This window comes from Sus scrofa, chromosome 13 (assembly GCF_000003025.6).
Source record: "Sus scrofa isolate TJ Tabasco breed Duroc chromosome 13, Sscrofa11.1, whole genome shotgun sequence".
NCBI lineage: Eukaryota > Metazoa > Chordata > Mammalia > Artiodactyla > Suidae > Sus > Sus scrofa.
In genome coordinates this window covers 100,441,453-100,469,337 of record NC_010455.5, presented here as the reverse complement: position 1 = coordinate 100,469,337, position 27,885 = coordinate 100,441,453, and the positions used below count along the sequence as shown (strand labels likewise).

General features: G+C 41.0%; 1 protein-coding gene across 1 annotated transcript in view; it reads right to left on the bottom strand.

Moving 5' to 3' along the window:
• The window catches only part of PPM1L (protein phosphatase, Mg2+/Mn2+ dependent 1L), a 317,524-nt gene extending 290,631 nt beyond the window's left edge, over positions 1 to 26,893 (bottom strand). Inside the window, exon 1 of the mRNA XM_021069737.1 lies at positions 25,730 to 26,893. Coding sequence (XP_020925396.1) covers positions 25,730 to 26,128 — 399 coding nt within the window. The 5' untranslated portion in view covers positions 26,129 to 26,893. The remainder of the gene's footprint in view (positions 1 to 25,729) is intronic.

Sequence of the window (27,885 nt, the reverse complement as noted above, 5' to 3'; positions counted from 1 at the left end):
TATTTCTCCACTCCCTCTCCACCAAGGGTATCTTCATGAAAGCTAGGCTAGGGAAAAAACTGTTTCCAACCCAAACCTCCCTCCACTTCATACATTCAGGTGGCTCTTATAATTCCACAGAATTCTGGTCTCTTATAACTCCACAGAAGTCTGTCTAGGCCTGAAATTCTTCAAGCACCTGTTTGAACGAGGATCCAAACAAGTCTTTGCCAGGTACAAGTAGGAAGCAAAGGATGACCAGTTTCCTTTTTTCATCCTGGAGACTTTCAAGATCAAATCCCCACTCATTTAAATTCAGGAGCTAATGAAATTGTGTTATAATGACATTATATTATAATAAACTGCTATTAAAATTCAAACATTTAAAAACCAGTTATCAAGCATCTTTTATTTGTTAGACACCATAAGGTTCTTTCTTTATATCCTTCACCTCAAATTAACCCTCTAAATAGTTGACAGGTACTGAGTGCCTACTACATGCCAGGCACAATTTTAAGTATTTTACGTGTATTAATTCATTTAATGTCCTAACAGCACGGGGAGGGAAATATTAGCATATTTCTGCTCATTTCTCAAATGAAGAGATTGAGGCCTAGAAAGATTGAGGAACTTGCAAAAGGACACACAATGAGACGCAGCAGAGTGAAGATCTGAAGGCAGGCAATTATGCGTGAGAGTTCACAGCCTTAACCAGTGCACTCCACTACCCTCATCTCAGTGAAGCAAGTACTACCCCCTCTGGCAGAGAAGACAATACTGGGTTCAGTGTGTATAATTTACTTGACCAATGTCAGAGGGCTAGTATGGATGGGCCTGGAATCAAAGCTGGATCTACAGGATGGCAATGCCCATGCTATTTCTGTTCTCCACCCAGCCTCCTATGGCAAGTGATGAAACAGAGCTGATCCTAGCTTCTCTGCAGTGAGCAAGAATGGAAAGGAAACCATCTAAGGCCCCTTCCCCACAATACCACTGCTTTCTTCCTCTAAGCTTCAAGAGCTTTCGTCTTGTAATGTTTGCTTTTTTTCAGAGTTTACATAGTTTTTCTACAGCAGAGAACGGCAAAGAAAAAAGAACACAAACAGGAAAATGTGAGCTCTAAGTGACTGCAATACAAAATAAAACCAAGAAAAGCATTTTGAGGCTGTTTTCCGCAGAAAATTTATAGTAAGCTGAACATCTGAGCCCTCTTATTAAGGGTTATACACAAAAAAGAAAATACTTTTTTTCATACCTACTCTTTAACCAAGTGCCTTGGATATGTTTAAGTTAGTTTCTGAGGCCAAAGCTTTCAAAGTTTTCAAGACAAGTTTTCTGCAAAGTCTGGTTCCCAAGGATAGCGTAAGGTTTCTCTGCTTTGAAATGATTAACACTTTGATCTGGATAACTCTTTGCAGTATGGGGCTGTTCTGTACATTGTAGGACATCAAGCAGCATCTCTGGTCTCTACTCAGTATATGCCAATAACCCAACTTTCTCCAACACTCCCTGCAGTTATGTATGTTTCCAAACAGTGCCAAAAGTCCCCCAGATGACATAAACATCCCATGTTGAGAACCACCAGGACATGGCTCCAGTTCTAGTAACTTAAAAGTTATTCTTACATTTGGCCGCCCTCTTATTTTGTTCTTATCCACATTATTCTTATCTGTACTTGTTGCTTTATAAACATTCCTATTTGTTTTCCATATTCATACAGGGACCATGCCTATATTTTTATATATCCCATAGCCACAAGTAATGTATTCTGTTTAGAGGGCTCAGCAGAATGTCAAGAAACCCAGGTGCTCCTTAGAAAACAATGACTCTGAGTAAAGGATATACAGGAGTTCCTTGCACTAGTCTTGCAACTTTTCTGTAAAATTTGAAACTATATCAATATAAAAAGTTGCAGAAACATTACTAGAGATATGGGAGATAATATCTGCAAATCATTTATCTGATAATGGGTAAATATTTAGAATATAAACAACTATTAAAATATTAAAACTAAACAAAAACAACAAACAACCTGATTTTAAAATGTATAAGAGTTGAATAGATATTTCTCTACAGGCGATATACAGATGGCCAGCAAGTATATGGAAAGCTATTCAAGATCACTGATTATTAGAGAAATGCAAATGAAATATGAGGTATCACCTCACACCCATTGGGATGGCTACTACTTTAAAAAGCAGAAAATAAAAAGTGTTAGTGAGGAAGTAAAGAAGCTGGAACGCTTGTGCACTCCTGGCAGGTGTAAAAAAGGATGCAATCACTATGGAAAATAGAATGGCAGTTTCTCAAAAAATTAATAAAACTACCATATGATCCAGCATTCTCACTTCCAGGTATACCCCCCAAAATTGAAAGCAGAATCTCAAAGACATATTTACACACCCGTATATATAATAGCATTATCACAATAGCCAAAAGATGGAAGAAGCAACCCAAATACCATTGAGAGATGAATGGTTAAACAAAATATGGTACATACATACAACAGAATTATTACTCAGCATTAAACAGGAAGGAAATCTTATCACATTCTACAACAGAGATGAATCTTGAGGACATTTAGTTAGGTGAAACAAGCCACTCACAAAAAGATAAATTCTGAATGATTCCACTTATATGAGTTATCCAAAGCAGTCATTCATAGAAACAGGAAGTTGAATTGTGATTACAAAAGAATGGAGGTAGACAGAAACAGGAATTACTATTTAACAGATAGTTTCAGTTTTCCAAGATGAAAATTCTAGAGATGTGTTGCATAATAATGTGAATATACTTAACACTATTGAATTGTACACTTGAAAATGGTTCAGGTGGTAAATTTAATGTCATAATTTTTATCATAATTTTAAAATATTTTAAAGAAAAGAAAATATTTTTGAAATTATTTCAATTAAATCCTTATTCTAGAAGGAAGTGGAAAAGATAACAAAAACCCTTCATAGAACCAACCTTCTCTGATCTCCCAGATGCAATTAATTTGACAAACATTTACGGGGTACCCACTCTGTATAAGGCACCACGTAGTACAGTGTATCTGAAAGGAGACATACAATAACTAAAAAGTAAAAACAGGTATAATGCTAACCCAAACATTCAAAGCTGTAAATTCTACCCTCTTTTATAAAGGAAGGTAAAATGCCTTTCAACTCAAATTCAATACTGCCAAAGGGAAATTTAATCTAATGCTTGAGGAAATATCATATTTTCATCCTATGAGACCTCATCTTTCCCTGGAATGGTGATTAATGATAACTGCACGGGTGAAAAGAACCACAAAGCAGCTTCCGTTTCCCATGTTAGAGGAGCTGAGAAAGAGGTAGCTAATGGAGTTACCTGTTAAGAACTGGGTTACTTTGGTTTTCAGTATGATTCAAAAAGCTCCCCAAAGTAAAAAATTTCCATTGTGTACATGAGAATTGTATAAACTCCTCATGCTGGATGGTTTCTAAAATGCCATTTCTTTAACTCAACAATTAGAGTAAACATATATTTTGATGACATTAGTAAAATAAGATAAAGTTGATGACATTTATTCCTTTCTAAGGTAGTCCCTACACTATCAGTAAGCTATTTTCTGTTCTGTTGTGCAACTCAACTGATGCCTCTCTCCTCTGAGTACAAACCAAGAATATCTGAGTTCCAAATCTCAAGTCTAATCACTGTTTCCACCCCCAGGCAGCTGAAATTGTTCATTTACATTCCCCCACTCTTTGATACTCACTAGATACTATGTATAATTTTATTTTGCATGATATTTTGGGGAGGAAAGCTATAGACTGAACTTTTTTTTTTCAGGGCTGAACCATGGCATATGTAAGTTCCCTAGCTAGGGGTCAAATGGGAGCTGCAGCTACCAGCCTACACTACAGCCACAGCATTGTGGGATCCAAGCCACATCTGCCACCTACACCACAGCTCATGGCAACCTCAGATCCTTAACCCAACAAGCAAAGCCAGGGATCGAACCCATGTCCTCATGGTTACTAGTCAGGTTTGTTACTGCTGAGCCACAATGGAAACTCCCTGAACTTTGTTTTCAACTGAGCTCTAGGACACGTTCTTTTGCACTTACTTTGAAAACTGAGGTATGCCTAGTGCTCTATAATCCATAACACCCCAACCAAATAATTGAACCACCTTTGGAAGGGCAAACTAAGTTAAATCAGAGAATGCGGCCTACCTTTTTCTGAATAGCCAGCCTCAATTCTCAAAATTCCTGCCTTAAAACTAGAAATGGAGTGACCTGTCAAACTATGAAAACCACTTCCCTAGGCTAACTTTCAGAATTCTATATATTTAAGCTATATTTTTCTTGGTCATTATTTAGAGGGCTTCTGGGTGGACTATATGTTATCCAAGCCATGTGAATTAATAAGAAAAACAAGGAGTTCCCACCATGGCATAGCAGAAACAAATCTGACTGGGAACCATGAGGTTGTGGGTTCGATCCCTGGCCTCACTTAGTGGGTTAAGGATCCTGCATTGCTGTGAGCTGTGAGCTGTGGTGTAGGTCACAGATGCAGCTTGGATCTGGCATTGCTGTGGCTGTGGCATAGGCCAGCAGCTGCAGTTCTGATTAGACCCCTGCCCTGGGAACCTCCATATGCCACAGGTGTGGCCTTCAAAAGACAAAAGACAGAAAAAAAAAGAAAGAAAGAACGACAAACAATAAATACAAGTGAATGGTATAAATAAATTACTCTACCTCCTCAACTTGATTCCATTCCCATGTACATGAGACATTTATTACAGATAATCTAAAGCATTAAAAACTGAGCACTAATGGTATCTCAGAAATAACACCCATGTGAATGCCTTGCCAAACCAGGACTATAAAAGACAGTACAGAGAAGAAAAGGGCTTTGGAACCAGGGCAGACAAGGGAAATATTTTCACCCCAGCTCTTCCACTTAGCAGTTGTGTAATCCTGGGCACACGGTGGTCTGAAATTCTGTTTCCCCAGCTGTAAAATGAAGATGACAACAGCTGCCTCAAAAGACCATGAGGATCAACAAGAATGTCCATGAAAGCACCTGAAGCACCGCAGGCACTCAGCAGTCAGAAAGAGCAGGGCCCCGTGGTTTCCAATGGATGGCAGTGATAACAAATGCAGTCATACAACTTGGTGTTTGCTTTTCATTCATAAGGCATCATTATTTCTGGGATTATTGTTAAGGCACTGTTATTATCAGGATACAGCATCTGGAACAGTGCAAGCACACCACAGGGACTAAGTAGAGGCATGAAACAAGGAAGCTGGAGCCTGGCTGGAGAGAAAAAGTATTCCGAAAATGAATAATAACACAAAATTTCGATTGTCTGTCACAGACCATAAGTTCAAAGGAGGAAAAGATTACTTAAAGCTGACTTCCCAAGCAAAAATTCATGAAAGAAGTGGAAACTAAGGGGAGCCTTGAAATAAGGACAAGACAAAGCTATGGGGGAAGAAGAATGAGACATTGCTCAGAATGGAAAAGAGCTTTAATAAGTAGCAGCAGTGGGTATGTGCACCTATCAGGTATTTGGAGAATAATAAAAACACCAATTTGCTGCAGCACAGAGTTTTGTGTAGGGAAGTGGCAGAAGATAAGCTGAGTAATGTAGTCACAAATGCCATTAGTAGAACCCAAGTTTTAGAGAAATAAATCATGGCTGGTAGAAATTGCAGACTTTTTAAAAAATAAACAATGTACTACCCAATGAGTTGAGAAGACTGATCTGTCAAGAACATCAATGAGCTGATTAGAAAATAGAGAGACCAGAGACTAAGTGACCCATTAGGAAGCCACTGTCACAATCCTGGCAGGAAGTGCTGAAAATCTGAATTAGGATAGTGGGTGTGACTATAAAGATGGAGTCTTGAATGAAGAGGGAAGAAGGAAAGATAACATGGTAGTTTCATGAGTGAGAGACTGAATGAAAGACAGCATCACATGAGGAAGAGACAAGTCTGCAGGTGAAATTCATCTAAGGACACAGAGATAAATTTGGTTTCAGAGAGGCTGTTGCCAAGGTGACACCAAGAAAGAAAACAATAAGTCAGCATGTAAAGGTGTGGGCTCAGGATGAGAAGGGACGTGCTCTGCTCAGAAAGGATGGCTGAGTCCATGGAAGTTGCAAAGGTTCTGGTGCAAATAAACAATGGAACCAGCACACAGCCGTCCTCAAAACCCAGATTCATAAGGAAGTGAAAACCTCACAGAAGTCAGAGGAGCAAGAGAAAAACAAAACAAAACAACATAAGTATGTCACTAAGGCTGAGGAGATTAGTCTTAAGAAGACAGAGGTGGTCAAGAAAGCCGAATCCCGTAGAAAAATCTAAGAAAATAAGGGCTGAAAACAAGCCATCACACATAACAATTATGAGGCCCCTGGAGACCTTTTAAAAAAAAAAAGGTGTGACAATAGGAAACAAGTAAGTAGACAGAAAGCAGAAGCAGTATCTACAGTCTTTGCTCTCAAAGGCACTTTTCTAAGAAAAGTCACATTCAGATTTTTCATTTGGAATACAAGAACATGTGGTTTTAAGAACATGAAAGAAGCTAAAAATACAAACTGTCCTTAGTAATCACAGGCCCTGGTCTTTCTCTTCTGCTCTCCTTATTTCATCTGACTTCTTGGTTACCCTGTGCAACCTCTTAACACCTCTTATTTTTGAGGCTGTACTCCTGGCCTCTCTCCTTTCAGTAAGAGAGAGTCATGTCTAATTACTCTATCCCTTTCACTTCTCATTCCCTTTTTTCACTCACACCATAAAGACAAGAATAAAAGTGAGATTTTAAAAGAAAACCAAGATCGATAACCACCCTCTTCAGGGTTTTCAAAAGAAAACCATCTTCCAAAAATTACATTAAAAAATACTCAATATCATTAGTCATTAGGGAAATGCAAACTAAAGCCACATTGGGAAGCCATTTCACAACTACTAGAAATACTGAAATTTAAAAGACTGGCTAGAGTTCCACTTTGGCACAACGGGTTAAGAATCCAACTGCAGTGGCTCAGGTCGCTGTGGAGGCACAGGTTCGATCCCTGGCTTCACCTGCAGTAGGCTAAAGGAGCCAGCATTGCCACAGATGCAGTGTGGGTCACAGCTGCAGGTCGGATTCAATCCCTGGCCCAGAAACTTCCATATGCCCTGGGTGTGGCCTTAATTAATTAATTAATTAATTAAAGACTGGCTATGATGTGGAGCAAGCAGAACTCTCAGACACCAATGATGGAAATGTAAGACAGTACAACCACTTTGGAGTAGCAGCTGGACAGTTTTTTAAAAAGTTAATATACACCTACCATGTGATCCAGCCGTTCTACTCCTAGGTGTTTACCCAAGAGCAATGAAAGCATATGTCAATACAAAGACTTGTACATGAATGTTCACAGGTAAAAACTGGCATCAATTCAAGTGTCCAACATGTGAATGGATGTTCAAATTCTGGTATATCCATACAACAGAATTCTAAGCAATAAAAATGAATGAACTACTGACAGATGCAATAACACAGATGAATTTCATTGACAATGCTGAGGGGCTCAGGTGGGGGGCAAGCCAGGATAAAAGGAAGAACATACTGTGTATTTCCATTTATACAAATTCCATTTGCAAAACGCAAGCCAACTCTATAGTGATAGCATATTAATGGTTGCCCAGTCCTGGACAGAGGGATCGGAGAAGAACACTGGAAGAAAGGTATTACAAAGGGGTGTGAAGAAACTTTTGAGGGTGATTGATGTCTCATCATTATCTTGATGGTGGTGATGGTTTCACATACATATAAAACTAATCAAATTGTATATATCAAATATTGCAGTTTATTGTATGCCAAACACTTCAATAAAGCTGTTTTTAAAAAAAACAGTTGGAACAATAGGAAAAATTAGAATAAGGACTGTGTATCAGATAATAATATTATATCAACGTTAAATTTTTTTTTCTTTTTTTTTTGTCTTTTTGCCATTTCTTGGGCCGCTCCTGCGGCATATAGAGGTTCCCAGGCTAGGGGTCAAATCGGAGCTGTAGCCGCCGGGCATACGCCAGAGCCACAGCAACGCGGGATCCGAGCTGCGTCTGCAACCTACACCACAGCTCATGGCACCGCCGGATCCTTAACCCACTGAGCAAGGCCAGGGATCGAACCCAAAACCTCATGGTTCCTAGTCGGATTCGTTAACCACTGAGCCACAACGGGAACTCCAATGTTAAATTTTTTTAAATTAAGAAAGTGAATGTCCTAATCTCCATAACATACACTCACCATAACGGCTAGGGATGAGGGCTTCTCTCTGGTAAAGTGGAAACATCAGTTGGGCACTCTCACTGTTACTCAGTTTTTGAGAGTGAATTTAAAAAAAAAAAAAAACAAAAACAAAAAACCTAACTGTCCTTTCCATCAAAGAATTCCCTCAAGCAATATTTCCAAAGTACATACCTGCCTGAACCCTTTCACGTCTAAAACTGCTAGCATTACATAATCCTTTGGGGATAAACAATTTCCCTTGCTATGTGACTCCGTGGATCAGAGCAGCGTCTGTGGCTCTAACAGGAAAGTGCAGAAAGCCTCTCTGGCCACTGCCTGCATCCCAGGTCTTTACCCATGTTATTTCTTCATCAGCAATCACCTGGACCTCGTCAATATTTAAAATACAAGCTTCCTTTCCAAGAATTCCTGGCTGCTCAAAAAGTGTCATTCTTAGACAAACCCAGGACCTGACATTTATCAAAGCAGTTTAGGCCTGAGGTACCATAACCGGTGCTCAGGAGAGACACCAGGAAAGTGGGAAAGGTCAGAACCCCTGATTAGTCTCTCTCCTAAAACCGCTGGAGAATAAAATCCCCCAGGATCTCCAGCCATAGGCAAGAAACAAACAGCAAGTATAAACTGTTTCTATGTATTTATGAATATAAATTACCAGGCTGAGAGCCCATCTCTATATTCCCATCTGGTGTCAAAGATATGGCTGGCACTTAGATCAAAAATAAAGTACTCAATATGGCATTGTAATTATCTTTCTAAAACTGACTTTCAAAATAATCGGGATAAATTAATCTTACTTCTAACTCTAAAAAGCCACATGTTTATTCTGCTTTGTATCTTTAAAACTTTAAGAAACTAAATTTTCCCAAAGTGATCACACAGAAATATAACTCGTTCTTTCTAAAAGACATATGTCCCCATTACCACCCGAAAACCTCAAAATATTCTTAAATTTCTTATTCTATTATCTTACAGCTGGTATAGTGAAATGACACCATTTATAAATCTCCAGAAATCCAAGATACTCTTTGATATCATTTAAAACACCTTGAAATAAATATATTTTACATGCATACACTGTACTTTATTCTATAATATACACTACTTGGGATATTATACATTTATAACTACATCTTGCTCTACAGAATAAAAGGCACAACATCACATACACTGTTTTTTATGGTCAGTTTGAAAGATCTTTCCAGGGAGATTTTGGTTCTACATGATCTTGTCTTTTTACTCAGAGGACCTAACCCCAATCAGTATGAGATTCTTCCACAACCAGCTGCAGTTCTCTTACAAGAGAGGTAGTAGAAATCAGGGCTAGAATCTTCTTGAAATCCCACAGGGAAAAAAAAGAAGAACCTTCACCAAAACTGCCAGAGATGCAAGGGGAAGATGGCTCCAGATCTCCCACTCCTCTGGGACCAGGAGGAGGAACTCCTATGTGTATCTCACTTCCCTAGAAGAATCAGTATCAGGCATATTACACATTGTACTACTGTTTAGACTAATGCTTCCTAGGACATTTCCATGAGATGGACCTAGTGATGACAATCTTTCCCCAAGGAAGAAAGGACAGAGTTCTTTCCTTCATGTAAGCTATATACTCTTGTTTTCAGCATCATATTTACACTAAGTTCTAGTCCATTCTTGTGACTGTTCAGTCTCTATATTACTATCCCTAGAATATCCTTTCTTCTTTGGCTCTTACTTTACCATGGGTTTTCATCTTTCATTACATGAGTAAAGAAACTTTAGCCCTGGAGTTCTCTGGTGGCCTAGCAATTAAGGATCTGGCGTTGTCACTGCTGTGGCTTGGGTCACTACTGTGGTACAGGTTTGATTCCTGGCTCAGGAACTTAAGCATGTTTTGTTTGGGGGCACAGCCAAAAACAAACAAAAAACAACAAAAGAGAAACTTCAGCCCTGCTATCCATAAACTGAAGCCATTTCACATTTCCCTAATCTCAAACTTTTTAAATAATCTCAAATACAAAAACATGAGTATTACAGAACATTGTTCTGTTCTAACTAATGCCTTGAGGCAGGATAGAAAAAGCATTAACTATTTAGAGAGTAGGAAACACAACTATGTTATCTGTAGACAATGTGATTGTATATCTTTATGGAAAAAAAGTAGAGAGTGAATATCAGAAAAACTATTAAAACTAAATGGGAAGTTTAGTCAGTAAGTACTTCCATAGGCTGGCAATAATCAGTCAGGAAAACAACAAAAAGATACCCTCACTGTTACCAAATTATAGCAGCAGTAGGATGGGCACTCTATCCGCATACACAGAATTTACTCCAAGTGCACGCATCTGGCCTACAGTGAAATCTGAAGACTTTAAGGCCCTGCCTTGTCCCCATAGCCTAGACCACTGCCATGATGTCCCCCTTCCAAAATGTGCACAAAAATATTGAACTTTCCAGAAATCTCTTCTCTTTGGCCTGGAGCAGATTCAAATATTTTTAAATAAAATAATAAAACTTATTATACTTAACATTTAAGGGACAAAATTCCTACTAAGTTTACCAACAAATTCGTTTTCTAAAACAAGACAGTAAAATAGAAACGCATAGCCAACAAAAGAACTGCCGTGTTACTTCCACATTTACCAACAGCATTAACTATACAAAAGCCACAGTCATATATTAGATGAAAAAAAAAACCCACCTGTTGTTCTCTAAACATGCAGCACCCTCCTCACCCCATTATTACTTTACACAGAACAGAAAGGCTGAAAAGTAGAAAACTACCTACTAACAAATTCTCAAAACTTCCTAGACCCTAAAATACCAAATTTATATCTCAACTCCCAGGCAAAGTCACCCAAAGCCAATCCAAAACAAGATGGTTTTACCATTTTCTATGGCTAAATTTCCCCCCATGTCAGTTTTAAATACTTTGCAGTGGACAAATGTTTCAGGCTACTTTTTATGAACCCCCTGCCAATCTCTATGGCCCACTCGACAACCATTGCCACTTCCTTTCCTCTAACTAACAAAACTCTGGGCTTGTTCACCTTCCTAAGCTGTCATGACCTCCATGACTCTCTCAGGCTGGGCTCCTCCCTAGACCCAGAGTGAATTATGTTGGGTCAGAGTTCATCACCATTGTGACAGTATTCCCATAGCCAAACCATTGGTTTAGACATGTACACAATTCTAGCCTAGGAGATGTGAGGGGTACTTTCTAGGAAGTGTTTCCTCAAGCTTTAAGAACACATGACAGCTACAGTTTCTTTTTCATGTCCCTGGAGGTAGTTACATAAAGACTTGAAGTCACCGAGCTGCTGAATCAACCAACCTTGGAAACACCTACCTCCAGGCCTTCTGTTACATGAGACAATAAATGTCCCTGATGCGTAAGCTGCTTCCACTTGAATATTCCGTCACTTGCAACCAAAAACTTCCAAATAATGCACCAGCTAGATATGCAGCTCACATTTACTCCAGCTATAGCATAAGCTACTGACAAAGAACATAAATGATAAAACCAGCCAACCTATAAAACTGGAAGAGCACATTTCCTTTATTGCCAAACTAGCTCTTTACAAAGAAAAGGTATTATTGATCATCTGGGAACTATTCTGTCTTTGGCAGAAATTACCTTGTATCTTCTTTTTTTAGATAACTGCTTCTCCCATAAATTTGATGTACCTATTTAATATGGGGGAGAGGAGATTTTTGATTACCATAGTCGTACTGATTTACAAATGGTAACAACCTAATCCTAATTTATCCCTGTTGAGGCCAGACTAAAAGATATATGCTTAAACCAAAGGGACTCAAGTCACATATAAAGATGATTTTGCTGAGCGAGGATTAAGAAAAAATTCCCCAAGGACAATGTGGAATCTCCTCGAAGAAAGTCTTTAAAAATAGATTATTCATGTAGCTGTGAAGCCTTAGGCACTATATTTGGATTATATGACAATTCAAGATCCCTGCCAGATCTAAAGAGAAAATTTATCTTCTTGCTAAATACAAATTTAGAAAAACATCTAAGTGTTAAAATAAAAGAGAAGTAAAAACTTCTTAATCCCAAATTCTGGGACAGTTATATTTATCATATATCTATGCAAATCAGTTCTTACAGCAAATTCACCTCATACTAGGGATCAAAAAGGCAAACAGGGAGTTCCCTGGTGGCCTAGCAATTAAGGATTCAGCATTGTCATAGCTTCAGTCCTGGCCCAGGATTGTCACAGCTTCAATCCTGGCCCAGGAAGTACTGCATGCCATGGGAGTGGCCAAAAAAAGCAAACAGTATGATCAAAATCCTATTTTGTCTCAATTTCCATAAAATCCTGACAGTGTCAGTTAAGAAACTTGTTTGGCCAGAAAATATCTAGTGAGTAATATAACCAAGAGTTAATTTATTTAATTTTAAAAAAATGAAAGCACTTACTAGATCAAAAAGAAATGGTATATACTTATCAGAATAAAACAGTTTCTGCCCTATAGCAATTCTATAACTAAGAGAATAAAAATTTTTCAATGTTTTTAGATTTAAAATTTTACCGTACAAAAGTAGTGCTGAATATAGACTGTCCTATTAAAAATACCATTTGGTGAACCTTTCCACAGAAAAGAAACTCAGGGACTTGGAGAACAGACTTGTGGTTGCCAAGGGGGAGGAAGAGGAAGTGGGATAGACTGGGAATCTGGGGTTAATAGACGCAAACTATTGCCTTTGGAATGGATAAGCAATGAGATCCTGCTATATAGCACTGGGAACTATATCTGGTCACTTATGATGGAACATGATGGAGGACAATGATGTGAGAAAAAGTGTGACTGGATCACTTGCTATACAGTGGAAAATTGACAGAACACTGTAAACCAGCTATAATGGAAAAAATAAAAATCATTTTAAAAAATACCATTTGAGGAGTTCCCGTTGTGGCTCAGTGGTTAACAAATCCAACTAGGAACCATGAGGCTTCGGGTTCAATCCCTGGCCTTGCTCAGTGGGTTAAGGATCCAGCGTTGCCATGAGCTGTGGTGTAGGTTGCAGACACGGCTCGGATCTGGTGTTGCTGTGGTTGTGGCATAGGCTGGTGGCTACAGCTCCGATTCGACCCCTAGCCTGGGAATCTCCATATGCCACAGAAGCAGCCCTAGCAAAGGCAAAAAGACAAAAAAAAAAAAAAAAAAAAAAAAAAAATACCATTTGAAACATTTAAGATTTATTGCTACAGTGCATTAAATCCCCACTCACATTTATATTGACCGAAAACACTGAAAAGCAAATGCAAGTAAGTGTTCACTTCTCCAGGGAAGTCATAAGGTTTGCTGACATAATGTGCAATGGGTAACTGGTCTTTGGCTTAGCAACTAAGACACAGATTATCTGTCAGCTGTTCACAAAGGAGCAGAACTAGGAGGGTAACAATGATGGATGGTATGGTAAAGAAAGTAAAGCTCACAAATACAGTCCATTGCCATGGTGACTTTCACTTTTGCACAAATTAGAAAAAGGCACCCTTCCCAAGTGATTACAGGCCCAGAGATGCCTAGCTTAGGGAGCAGACAGTTCTTTTGTACACATTAGAAAATGGTGTCTCTCTAAATGGTGTCTGGTATCTTTGTACAATATACATCTCACACAATTATATGCAATGATCCCAACCTCTGAGTGGCCCATGACCAGCATTAAACGGAACTCCCTTGTCTTCTAGAAATGGATGAAAAGAAAATCTCACTCTTAAGACTCAATTGTCAAAGCGTTCTCTCATTCTAGAAAAGCTGGAGGCACCTAAAGTTTCATTAAATTGGGCCCCATTCTCACTAAACACAGAAAGGGGGAAAAAAAATGTCCAGAGAGATCAAGTAATCAAGATTTTTACAGGAGTTCCCGTTGTGGCTCAGCGGGTAAAGAACCCAGACTAGTATCTGTGAGGATGTGGGTTTGATCCTTGGCCTTGCTCAGTCGGTTAGGATCTGGCATTGCCACCAGCTGCAATATAGGTCACAGATGCAGCTCAGATCCCTATGGTGTAGGCCGGCAGCTGCAGCTCTGATTTGACCCCTAGACCAGAACTTTCATATGCCGCAGGTGTAGCCGTAAAAAGAAAAGAAAAAGGGATTTTTTAAATAGATTTAGTTGTCAGATGTAAAGTACTGTATCTCCACTTTTTAAGTACAGCTTTTCATAGCACAGACTTCAACTTTATTGAAAGGATATCAATTTTCAGAATGCATAATTTTTCTCTATGTGAATATTTACTTTAAATGCTTTGTTTCGTCCTTTTTTTTTTTTTTTGATTTTTAGGGCCTCACACGCAGCATATAGAGGTTCCCAGGCTAGGGGTCTATCCAGTTGGAGCTACAGCTGCCAGCCTATGCCACAGCCACAGCAACATCAGATCCAAGCGGCATCTGCAGCCTACACCACAGCTCACATGTTCACAGCAACACCGGATCCTTAACCCACTGAGTGAGGGCAGGGATCGAACTGGCAGCCTCATGGTTCCTAGTCGGATTCACTTCCGCTTTGGGAACTCCACTTTGTATGTTTCAAAGGAGGGCCTATAAGTATAAAAGAAAGCTATGAGGGTATTACAGTGCCATTAACTATTTTTATTTTTTATTTATTTTTTTTTTTTTTTTACTTTTTTCTTTTTTTTTTTTTTGCTATTTCTTGGGCCGCTCCCGCGGCATATGGAGGTTCCCAGGCTAGGGGTCTAATCGGAGCTGTAGCCGCCGGCCTACGCCAAAGCCACAGCAACGCAGGATCCAAGCCGCGTCTGCAACCTACACCAGAGCTCAGGGCAACGCCAGATCATTAACCCACTGAGCGAGGCCAGGGATCGAACCTGCAACCTCATGGTTCCTAGTCAGATTCGTTAACCACTGTGCCACTACGGGAACTCCCCATTAACTATTTTTAAAATGATAGCTTCCCTTGTTTACTTAAGCTCTGCCTTTGGAGACTTACATTAAAAACAGCCTTACATTATAACTAGCCATCATCAAAGCCTGGATTTGACTTAAGGTTGAATAAGAACAAAGTCTCAAGTAGCCTTCTGGAATGAAAACACAAGACTCAGCATTTACTCAAACTAAACATACCAACTCAGTATTATACACAACCAAGAAAATAATATTTTGCTATTTAAAATTAATAATTATTTACATATTAGGAAATTAGTTTGGTCCTCTAAAAAAAAAAGCAAATAAAAAGAAAGTGCTTCGTTTCAGTGCAAAGAGAATTATGCAAACACACACATACCCCTACATACTTATCCTAAAGTTAAGCCTCTGGTACTTTAAAATAAAATAAAATAAAACAGGGAGCTCCTGTTGTGGCTTAGTGGTTAGCAAACCCGACTAGCAACCATGAGGACAAGGGTTCAATCCCTGGCCTCACTCAGTGAGTTAAGGACCCAGTGTTGCTGTGAACATGAGCTGTGCCGTAGCTTGCAGATGCAGCTCGGATCTGATGTTGCTGTGTCTGTGGCGTAGGCCTGCAGCTGTGGCTCCAATTGGACCCCTAGCCTGGGAATCTCCATATGCCTAAAAGACCAAAAAAAAAAAAGAAAAAGAAAAAAAAGAAAAAGAAAAAAGACCCAAAATATAAAACATAAATCATTACTGTGTATTGAGAAAGGTTATGTCAATGCCACCGTAACGTCTACGCAAGCCTTTCACGAGCCAGCAGGCAAAAATGTTAGAGATTCTCCATAGCAGAAGAGAGATTCTGCCAACAAAGGAGAATGGATCAGAACGGCTATTTAAGTGAGAATCACCACTTGCTCTAACTTTTGACACCAATTTTTTTTTAACTTCAGGACTTTCTCAGGTCATTATAAGATCTACCTACCAAAGTTTCCAGCATAGAATTTTTAAGTGCAACATATCACAAGGACACAGGGACAAAGCCATCAAAGAAGAAACTCTGTCTCACTGACCAACACTCACAGAGCAGGCAGCATCCACTTAACAACACTATCTGTACTTTATTGACCAAATTATGAAATGTGTAGAGCTTCAACCAGAAAATGATAGCACAGGCTTTGGAGGTAAATAGCTCTAAGTCTGAATCCCAGTTTCAAATCCTGGTTTCACCACCTATAAGGTGTGGACAGTCATTGGGTAAATTACTTAACCTCTCAGTGCCTTAATTTCTACAGATGTAAAATGTGACTAACATAGCACCTAACATAAAAATTGTTGTGATAATTAAAAGTAGATAATATAAAGCACTTTAAACACTATCTGGCTTTTTTTTTTTTTTTTTTTTTTTTTTTGGTCTTTTTAGGGCCACACCCACAGCACACCTAAGCTCCCAGGCTAGGGGTTGAATGGGAGCGGCAGTTGCTGGCCTACACCACAGCCACAGCCATGCCAGATCTGAGCCACATCTGTGACCTACACCACATTCAAGGCAATGCTGGGTCCTTAACCCACTGAATGAGGCCAGAGATTGAACCCGAGTCCTCATGGATATTAGTCAGGTTCATTACCGCTGAGCCATCACAGGAACTCCCTGACATATTTTCCATATTCGATCACTGTCACAGCAGGTATTATTATCAATAATAGTGGGTTTTTTACTTCTCCTCTGATCTAGAAATCCCACTTCTGGAAATCTACCCTGGAGAAATAATCCAAAATAGAGTAAAACCTCAAAAACACTTATTACAATGTTATTTATAATGATAAAAAGTTAGAGGAACCTAAATGTATACCAATAAGGAAGCAAATGAGTAATTTATCAAATATCCACTCAGTAAAATATTACTCCATCATAAAAAATATATTAGAGATATAATAAAGAATTACGAGACAAAATAAATATGGGTTTATAGAATTATACACAATGAAAAAAAGTCAAGATTTAAAACCATATATATAACATTATAACAATGTAAAATTATTATATTTTAAATACACATAAAAAAGATTAGCAAATAATACACCAAAATCATAACAGTGGATGTGACAGGATAATGAAATTTGGAGTGATTTTTTTTTCTTTTCTATACTATCATATAGTGAGAATACTTTTCTAATTTTAAAATTAGTATATTTCTAAATATGTTTAATTTGCTGCAGACTTTTTAAATATTTATTAAACAGAATTATTAAAATAGTAATAAGGAGTTCCCGTGGTGGCGCAGTGGTTAACGAATCTGACTAGGAACCATGAGGTTGCGGGTTCGGTCCCTGCCCTTGCTCAGTGGGTTAACGATCCGGCATTGCCGTGAGCTGTGGTGTAGGTTGCAGACGCGGCTCGGATCCCGCGTTGCTGTGGCTCTGGCGTAGGCCAGTGGCTACAGCTCCGATTAGACCCCTAGCCTGGGAACCTCCATATGCCGCGGGAGCAGCCCAAGAAATAGCAAAAAAGACAAAAAAAAAAATAAAAATAAAAAAATTTAAAAAAATAAAAAAAAATAGTAATAAAAACTTAGCCCCCAAAATATATTACTGAAGTAGTTCAAGATCAAAACAGAAAATAGGAATAAAACAAATGCTTCAAATGTTAATACTCAAAATTAAAATAATACTTTCAAAAAAACTTAGTCCCTAATGATATATGTGCCTATATTTAAACTGGACAGAGCCTGGGAAATATTTTCATCTGATACTGAACACTATACATATTTTTTATTTTAAAATCAGTGTCAGAGAAAGACAATCAATTAAGTGACATGAAGATATTGTGCAGTTTTTTAGTCTTGGAAAAGATATACCTAGCAACAAAACCTAAATTATTCCTGGTAATATAGTAAAATAGTAATAAATGCCTTTCCATTGGAATAAACCAGATATTATACATAATGCATATTTTCATTGTTTTAAAATGTGTCCATACCTTTAGATAAGGTATAACAAATAATATTTCACAAATTTGGAAGCTAAATGAACATCTTATGAACCCTAGAAAATGTCTAAACATAAGGGAAAAAGGGAAACAAATGTATAGCCAAACTCAGACTATTCTCACTATTACCCAAATTTCCTCTTTCATCAGCTGCCCTCTTCCATGTTGATGGTGTCACACTGGGAGCCCCAATAGCAATCTTACTACTTCAGAGGGTCTCCAGTACATCTTTTCCCCTCTTTCAGCAATAGCCCACATCCCTGAGTTTTTTTTTTCACTGCTCTGGCCCAAGCTTCCCAACTGACACACTCACACACACACCCCCTTCCGTATCTTGCTCATCCACATCAATCTTCTATACAGATTAGGGGAACAGGACCTCAAAAGCATGGATATAAAAGCCATTCCTTTGCTCAAAAATATCCAGTGTTCTCCATTATCTGTAGCACATGGCCTGACTCCTCAGCATGGCTTTCAGTCTGAGGGCTGACAACAGTTCCAGCAGCATCTTCAACTCTTCACCAGTGTGTACTGTAAGCAAACTTCAGGCAAGGCTCCTCAAGTATCGGTCCCGGTACACTTATTGTGCTCGTCATTGTAAGTAGCCACAATCTGTGACCAATAATGGCTCAAGTACCAAAACCTATGAATTATTTACTTTTTAAACTAAGCTAGAAAGCATTCTGGTTTATTACTATAATGTCTTCTCATTTACCTGCATTAGAAATGGGGATGGAAAAAAAAAAAAGAAAGAAAGAAATGGGGAAAGAACTTATGCCAGAACATTAGGAACTGCTCAGAACTCTACGTGTGCATCACACATGAAATCATATCTGTCACAAGAGTCACAGTGAAAAGCTGTTCCAAACCAGGATTCCTCAAAGGGTGGCATCACCAGAGGTCCCTTCTACCTGCAAAAGGAGCAAGCAGCCTGCCTCACTTCAAATTATGGCCAACAATTCAATGTTAAAAGCTACCTTTGTGCTCATAAAGAGCAAGGGGCAGGGGACAGAGGGACTCTAGAGGCAACCAGAATCTAGGAGAAGAACCTTTTAAGAATCACCCCAGTCCATCAAGATGGACACAGCTTATTAGCAAGCTGGAGGCCAAGAATTTCATTTTATGGATTTTCCTCTCACAGCGCAGATATGAAGTTTCTTTTTTAAACAAATATACGTAACTTTAAAAAAATACATGATCTAAAAAACAATATAAAGTATATCATAAAACAGAAGGTACTTAAATATGGAAGAAAATGAGTGGGCTTCTAGATAACAGCAGATGGGGAAAGCCTGCTCTAAATAAATGGAGCTACCTTTAGTTTTTCCAACTGTGCCTGCATTTTACTTCCTCTATTTCATTTTCACACTTCTTCTACCTGTAATGTCATCATTTCATCCTCCCTCCACCAAATCTCTGTCTGCTAAAATACTAGGATATAGTCAAATGTCAGTTCCTCTTCAAAATTATCCAAGATCCCCCAAGCACCCTCAGTCAGGCCATCACTCTTTTTGGTGGTCCAACTGCATCTTATAGTTCCACTTTAAAAAAACAATAACAAAAACTCATCTCTTCAAGTAGATGGAATGTTCCCGGAGGGCAGAGACTGTACTAATTCCTCCTGGGCATCACAGAAATCATAATACTGTTTGCCACATGCCGCAGACTATACAGAAAATGTTGGGTTAATTAAACTGAATTTCTAAACAATCAGTTCAGAAGATACACGAAGGTCAGAAGTCAGGATCCCACATTCACCTACAAACAGTTGCTAAGCATAGGACAAGGTTGGTTATTAAAGGGAAAATATGTTAATGTACCATTGGGGGGGGGAACAGAAATGTTAATGTACCATTTTAAACCAAAATAACCTGAATTTTCTCTTAAACCATAAGGCATTTGTCCACAATAAATCCACAGGCCTCTTGTATATCAGTAATGTGGGAGTCCCAACATTTGCTAACAGCAGCTGTAATGTCTGGAAAGCAGATCATTCATTGTGCTACTTATAATTTATTTATTTGGAACTAGCATATCTTATTTCAGAAAGGATCCAGTGAAACTTACATAAATATACACACCACAAGATAAAATGACAAATTTAAGAAAAGAGAAAAATGGGACAAAAGAAAACTAAATGTAGGAAAGATAAGCTGTCCTGGGAGTGAAGTTCATGTACCAAATTAATAAAATTCTGAGCACTTGGTATAGGTAGGTCAGAGGTTTGGCTCTTACCCTTCTAGCATCCAACAAACATAGGATGATCCAATCAGTTATATGATTCAGCACCCTTAAGATAAAAACAAAAAGCTTTGGGAGAACTCCCAGTCCTCCTAAAGAGGATACTATATAATGTAACAAATAAAAGACCTAAAGGACATCCCTGCAATTGCATTGGTCAGAGAGCCTTGGAAGATCATCCCTCATTAACAACCCTCACAGGCAAACACCAGCACACAAGTCAATGCAAAATGACAGAGAGAAAGTGATCAGGGCAAGGTGCGGTCCACGTACACAGCTCCCTGCAGGTCTAGATTTATCAGAAACAGATTTTATTCTACCTAGGCTAACCTAAAATCCAGTGGCTTCAGGCATCCACTTCTCTTTGGAATTATAAACAAAACTTGATGCTCATGTCCATTTTTTGGGGGGATATGTCTGTAGTTTCATAACATCCTCAAAGAGAAGAATGACTCAAGAAAAGTTAAGAACCATTGATCTAAAGAACTGGGCTGTATATATCCTTCAGGCAACCCTCCATAAGTAGTTTTTCTTCTGAGCTTCTGAGAAGTGCTAAGTCTCATGACTATAGCCCCTGACAAGCATCTGAGTACAGCTTCTCTCTGATGTGACGTGTGGAACACTAAGCTTAAACCACTGGCCAACCTGTGTGTCAGCTGTATGATACAATGATATACAACCTTTAATGCAGTAATGCCCATAAGCATGTAGAGCCATAACAATTGCTCTTCTAAATAGGTTTTAGCTGTGAACATTGACAAAGGTGCCTCAGAGGATTGGTAATATTGATTCTAGCTAATACAAAAAGTTTAAAAAACAAAAACACCTTTTGCCCATGGATAAAAATTAAAGATAAGCACCAAAAATAATTTTCCTAGATAAACAATATTTTACAATTCAACTATTCCACATTAGTTGATACGATCTGAGCTTTTTTTTTCCTTTTTGTTGTTTTAATTTGTGTTATACAGCAAAACAATCACTGCCATAGATTTACACACACACACACACAAAATCGACCATCCACTCATAGTATGCTGGTTCCAATGTCTGGAGGGCCCAAGGGCATCAAGTGAGGAAGTTAGCCAATAGAACCTGTGCGATATGGCTCCTTAAAATATCCATCTAGAAGTCACAGCCATCCCGAGTCCTCAGCAATAAGTACAAAGATACAGCTTTGTCAAAAATACACAATTGAGGAGTTTCCACTATGGCACAATGGCTTCAGAACCTGACTGCAGCAACTTGAGTCACTGCAGAGGTGGGAGTTTGTTCCTGGCACAGCACAGTGGGTTAAAGGATCCAGCACTGCCACAGCTGCCGTGTAGGGAGCAGTTGCAACTTGGATTCAATCCCTTGCCTAGCCCAAGAACTTCAATATGCCATGAGTGTGGCCATTACAACAACAACAAAAAAAAAAAAAAAAAAAAAAAAAAAAAAAAAGAAAGAAAGAAAGAAAGAAAGAAAGAAAGAAAGAAACATGGCCCAGTGCAAACTAATCTGACTAGAAACCATGAGGCTGTGGGTGCAATCACCAGCCTTGCTCAGTGGGTTAAGGATCTGGCATTGCTATGGCTGCAGCGTAGGCCAGCAGCTGTAGCTCTGATTAGACCCCTAGCTTAGGAACCTCCATATGCCACAGGTGTGGCCCTAAAAAGCAAAAACAAAAAAACAAAAACGAAAAACAAACAAAAAAAACCCCACAGTTGAACAGACTCAAGAGAACTAACTTGTGCTAACCCAATGTATAAGAAGCTGAAGTACAAATCAGAATACCAATTTATTAATTAATCGTACATAATACTCCTTTTCACTAATCAGAACATTTGCACCAAAAGCCAGGATGCTGATTCCCCAAAGATAGAATATCTGGGATCCTAAATTAATAATCAGTTCACCAAAAGTCAGAACAAATAGTAATAGTTTGGTGGATACCTAATGAATTATCTGTGTCCCAAATACAACCTTTCTAGTTATCAAAGCTGCAGCTTTCACATGTAGGATCTCTTGGATTCTGTTACCCCGATACTGTAGACTTCTTGATCTTGAAAGCTTTCTTTTTCTTCATCCTTCTTTTCATCAAGTATTTCTCTAGATAGGGTATTACACAACTGATGAAGGTGATTCTTGGATGAATTATTCGTACTTTCCAAATAGGGAGTTCTTGTTGTGGCGCAGCAGAAACAAATCCAACTAATATCTATGAGGAAGTGAGTTGGATCCCTGCCCTCGCTCAGTGGGTTGGGGATCTGGCGTTGCTGCGAGCTGTGGTGTAGGTAGCAGACACAGCTCAGATCCCACATTGCTGTGGCTGTGGCACAGGTCGGCAGCTTCAATTAGACCCCTAGCCTGGGAACTTTCATATGTCATGGGTGGGGCCCTAAAAAGAAGAAAAAAGAAAAAAGAAAAACTCACAGATAAAGTTGCTTAAGCAACTTGCCCAAGGTCACAGCTAGTATAAGGCAGAGCACAGATTCAAAGCCTACACTTTTAACTTTGCAGTAAACGATGCCTTGAAGGTGTCTTTCCCAGGGCCTCCCACCTCCCAGTTTGATTTAAAGGACTCTCCTCAGTGTTCCAATAACACCCTAAGCACACCGAGACTATAATTTCTGGTACACAGGTCTATAGCTCTCATCACACTGAAACTTTCTGAGGATGGAAATCATGTCTCATTCACCTTTGTACCTCTAGTGTGCCATTTACCCAGGTAAATATGCAAACTAACTTGTCCACTGGTTTAATATAAAGAGCACTGAACTGAAGTCATTGAACTAACCATGTAGCCTGAGGAAGGTCGCAACTTCTCCTGCCATCAATAAACATGTTTTAAAAATAGGATGAAATGGATATATAAGGTGGCTTAGGTTCTTTCTGTATCTAAAAAGCACTACTATTGTAGATGGCCTTGTTATTTAACAGCCTATCTTATTAGTCTGAATTATGAGAAATAAAATTAAACTCAATTTATCTTCGGTACCATGTTACAGACAATATACAAAATAGAGAGTTGGAAAAGCTTCTTTTCTGAAAGAAGATAACTACCATCTACAACAAATCAAACAGTGGCACCCTCCTCTGGTGAATATTAAAGGAGCTAAATAACACAAAAGATAAGAATTAGATGGTGAGATTTTCTTTCAATGAGAGAAAATGCAAGAGAGAAATTACCTAAGACTATTTGCAATCACGTTCCCAATAGCAATTAAATAGCTCCTTTTTATAACTCCTTATTTTGCCCTAAAACAAAGCCAATGAATGAATGGGCTACATACTATATGATGTTATACACAGAACAATTATTCTATTTTTCAGGGTACTGATGATATTAATTATTTTGCAAATATCAAGTTTTGTAATGTAGGACACAGTATTTCACAGGTTGACTAACAATGATGATCTTCTCCTTTATTATTTAAAATTTCAATGAAAAGCCCTATACATGTAAAATACTTCTGGTTTAAAAAAAGCATGTCTCTTTTCAAAATGGTACATTTACCAGAAGATAGGAGTGGAAATTTTTCAACCTGAAATCTGTTGGAGCCTTCAAATATTTAGGTTTTAGAATATCAACATAGAAGAAAATTTAAAATACCCATTCACTTACACGTGCAGGTTCAAAACATGCCAATACAGCACACCCAGACAACACAACCCTGAGTTTCGCATTAATACTGTATCCAGGCCTTTAAATTAAGAATAAAACTATGCTTTGTAAGACAAGAAGCAGATTATTGTCTGCCAACAATTTTAATATAAAAGTATATAATAAATATAAGCATTACGAAATTTACTACAGTTGAGGCACATAAAATGAAAATATAGACATTCTGACTCAAACCAAGAAACAGTCATGCTGGTAACCTTGTCTTGCAAATGTGTTTTCACCCAAATACACAGCATCCCTTTCCTCTACTTCACATCTTCTGCCTACACAAGGGGAAAGGAAGGAACTCCACACTACAAGGGAGGCTACAAAATTACAATCAGTGAGAAAACTTCATTTTGAAACACACAACACAGAAAGGGCTAGGGTGGATGGAAAATAAGAAAAACTGATTTCAGCTCTATGAAATAAATTTTCCAACTAAGTTTGTCATTCCTAGCAGAGTTGGTTCTACCAGGCAGGTAGGTAGAGTATGTTGGAAAGACTAGCAGAGTGGTGGATGATGTGACTTTGTATCAAAGAGAAAATGCAGTTAAAATAACCAATTGTTTTCACCCAAAACAAAGGCCAAAGAACAAGCTTCAAAGAGAATGACCTCCCCTACAGCCCACCCAGAGACCAGAGGCTCCAAATAGAGAACTGGGGGAAAGTTGGATGGGAGTATGGTTGGTGCCCGGCCAGGCGGGTGGGGGTAGAATGAAGAAGAAGGGGTGGCAAAGGGGAAAGCCAGGATATGAGCAATTAAGTATGGGGGGGGGGGCGGTAAATGCAACAATGAAACTCTTCCAAACTGTCAAATTTAGAGATGGGGTGGCCGGCTTAATGCTCTTTGGAACACAGTGCTGGAGCCACATTTGCCACTCACTTATCCTGCGCCGATGCCCAAGGACCAAAGTCAATTTTCGCCCCGACCTCCAGGAAATCTGAGCCCGGGAGAGCAATCAGAGTGCCGCAGAAATGTAGGAGAGGGACCTGAACCGGCCTCTAACATCAGCTCTTGCTCCCACATGAACGTCAAACAAAGGAATTTAAAGCAGGGAGATATCTGCGTCCCACGCTGGGCAGGTCGCGGGGCGAGATCTGGGCACCGCTGCCTCTGCGGGCACTGCCACCTCTGCAAAGGCCAGAGGCATCTTGGTCCCGCACCTCGATCGGCTAAAGGCAGGCAGCCAGTGAAGCTCTGCTGTCAAAAAAGTTAATGGAATTGGGAAGACGCGCAGAGCTGCTCCTTGGATTCCTCCTCAGAGCCAAAGCGATGGGAAGGAGTCACGGCTTCCTTCATCCTCACTGAACCCTCGCTGACTCGGCTTTGCAGATTTTGCCTTTTCCCTGATGAGAAACGAAGATACTTTCTTCCTGCTTTGTGCCTAGCTCGGCCTCAGCGCCCACAACAGGGGCGCTGAGGCCCAGGGCCAAAGTTTACTGTAGAAACCATCAACTCTCCCAGCAAAACTAGCACAGTCATTTGCGGGGTTCCGGCCTTGGGAAACCTCATAAATTATGAGGCAAGAAATGGGTTATGAATGACCCTCAGTACAAAAAGTCTGGGTCAAGCAGTATTTTTGGCAACTTCGCCACATTCGGAACTAGTGGCTTTGTCCAGCCTGCCACCAGGTCATTACCACACCCCTCGCACTCAGGTCCTACCCCGCTGTGCACACAACTCTCCTGTTGTCTACACACGCACACACACACGCACACACATTCAAATCCTCAGAGAACTCCTACCTCGCCCCCGTGACCGTCGAAGATCCCGAAGATGGACGGGTGCGTCTTGTTGGCTAGGTCCGTAAGAACTTCGAAGCGGTCCTCCATGTGGTCTCTCCTGCCCTGGATGGAATATACAGCCACGTTATGGCTCTTGAACTCCCAGGTCTTGGAAAATTCGGCCTCCAGCACGTCGAGTCCCCCCAGTCGGTCATTCTGCATGATTTCTGCCACCTTGCCCTTCACCATCTTCACGGCGTCCCGGCTGGACTTGACGATGGTCTTCACCTCGTCCGTGTGGAAGAAGTAACTCCACAGCGCCAAGCTGATGCACAGCAGGAAGAGCGTCTCGGGTCTCAGCAAGAAGTAGCGCATGATGCGACCCAGTAGAGACAGCAAAGTCATTGTATCCTCTATCATTTATTATCGCTAGAGCCCCAACCACCAGCAGCGACGCACGCCCCGAAGGCTCGCTGGGTCCCGGAGCACTGCGGGGACAGCCTGAGGGGAGGGAGGCGGAGCAGTAGCAAAGTGGGGTGGGGGGAGCAGGAGGCAGATAAGCAGGCAGCTCGGAGCCGGCAAGGCGAACAAGGCAGTTTCCCTTTTGTCTCCCGGCCTCGGCTGCCCGGAGGCTCGTGCCCAGCGCACCCGCGCCTGTGCCCGCCGCCCGCGCCGCCTCCCTTTGTGAGGCGGCGGCGGCCAAGACGCCGGCGGTGGCAGCAGCAGTCGCGGGTGCCGAGGCTGGACGAGAAGGATCAAGTTAAAGTTGAGCCGAGCGGATCTGCCGCGGTGGGCGGGGGAGTTCTGGGGTGCTGGCGCCCGCGTGGCCCCTCCTCGGGTGCCCTCACCGCTCCGCGGAGCGATCGGCAGGTGAGGAAGTGCGGGACGCGAGAGCCTAGCAGGCGAGGGATGCACGTCCCCTCGGTCGCCGCTGCAGGGGAGCGCAGAGCGGGCCGATCGCTCCGAGTCCTTCACACACCCCGGGGAGCCCCAGAGAATAAAAGTTTTGCTAGAGCCTGGGCAGAAGTGGGGTTACGCGGAGCCCGGGGACGCAGCACGATCGGCGCGGAGCCGCAGGCGGCCGGCGGGGCTCTGCCTGCCTCTCCCCAGCACCTCCCAGCTTCTCTCCGCTCAGCTCGGCTCAGCTCGCGCGCACCCTCCTCGCGCTCCGGCTCGCGCTCGCCCCGCCCAGCGCGCGCTTGCCCCGCCCCGCCTCGCCCCGTCCCGCCCCTTGAGCCAGACTCAAGGCCCGGAGGTGCTCTAGTGGAGCTGTCAAAAGCAGAGGCAGCTCGGCAGCTGCTGGCGCGCTAGCAGCTGCGGACGGTCCAGGCAAAGGGAGAGGGGGGTGGCGGAAAGGGGCGCGTTTGAGGCCGAGCTCGAACGCATGGTCGTTTCTGCCTCCTGTGCGAACTCTCCGGACAATATAATATTGACCATGGCGGTCTGAACGGCGGTTTCGCTGGAGCAACTGCTACCGGCTGGAAAGCAGAGGGCCGCACGTGAGCGTCCCCCCCTCCGGCTGGCGGCACGGTAGTGCGGTCCCCGCCTCACCAGGCATAAGGCAAGCGAGAAGGGACGCACTTCTCCACGCTCGCAAAGGGAGGAGGAGAGGGTCGGTCCCTTGATTTTCTGTAACTGAGGCCTGCTTGGATCTGCTGAGAGGCGGAGAGCGAGCGTCTGGCCCAAAAGCTCTCTCTCGACGAGAAAACACCTCCCGAGAACAGCAGGATATGAGGACTCAGAGCCACGTGGAAGTGTGCTCTGATGATACCTCAGGAGCAACGCGGATGGACTGGCCTCTCCTCGACCTACCGCCGCCCCAGGAGCTAGGACTTAGCCACAAAGGCCATCTCTGGTCTCAACCCTTCCACGGAGACACACAGAGTGTCCTAGTGGAGCCCCGGAGGCCCTGCTGCTGGCGAGAGCTCTGACTCTGCTGTTCAGGTTTGCAGTTCCCTTTGAAGTTTCGAACTCGCGGCCTCCTACCACCTTCTCTGTCATCGCAGAAGGTGAAATGGCAGGAGACTTCCCAATAAGCAGAAGTGAATGGGCTTCCAGAAGGCATCAAAGATAACTTGTTGAAATATGGGCAGGTGTCTGTGGCCTTAGGATGTCGGGGAAAAAGAAGAATGCGCAAATCAGCTTAGAAAATGGACACCAGTGAGCTTTAAAGGAAA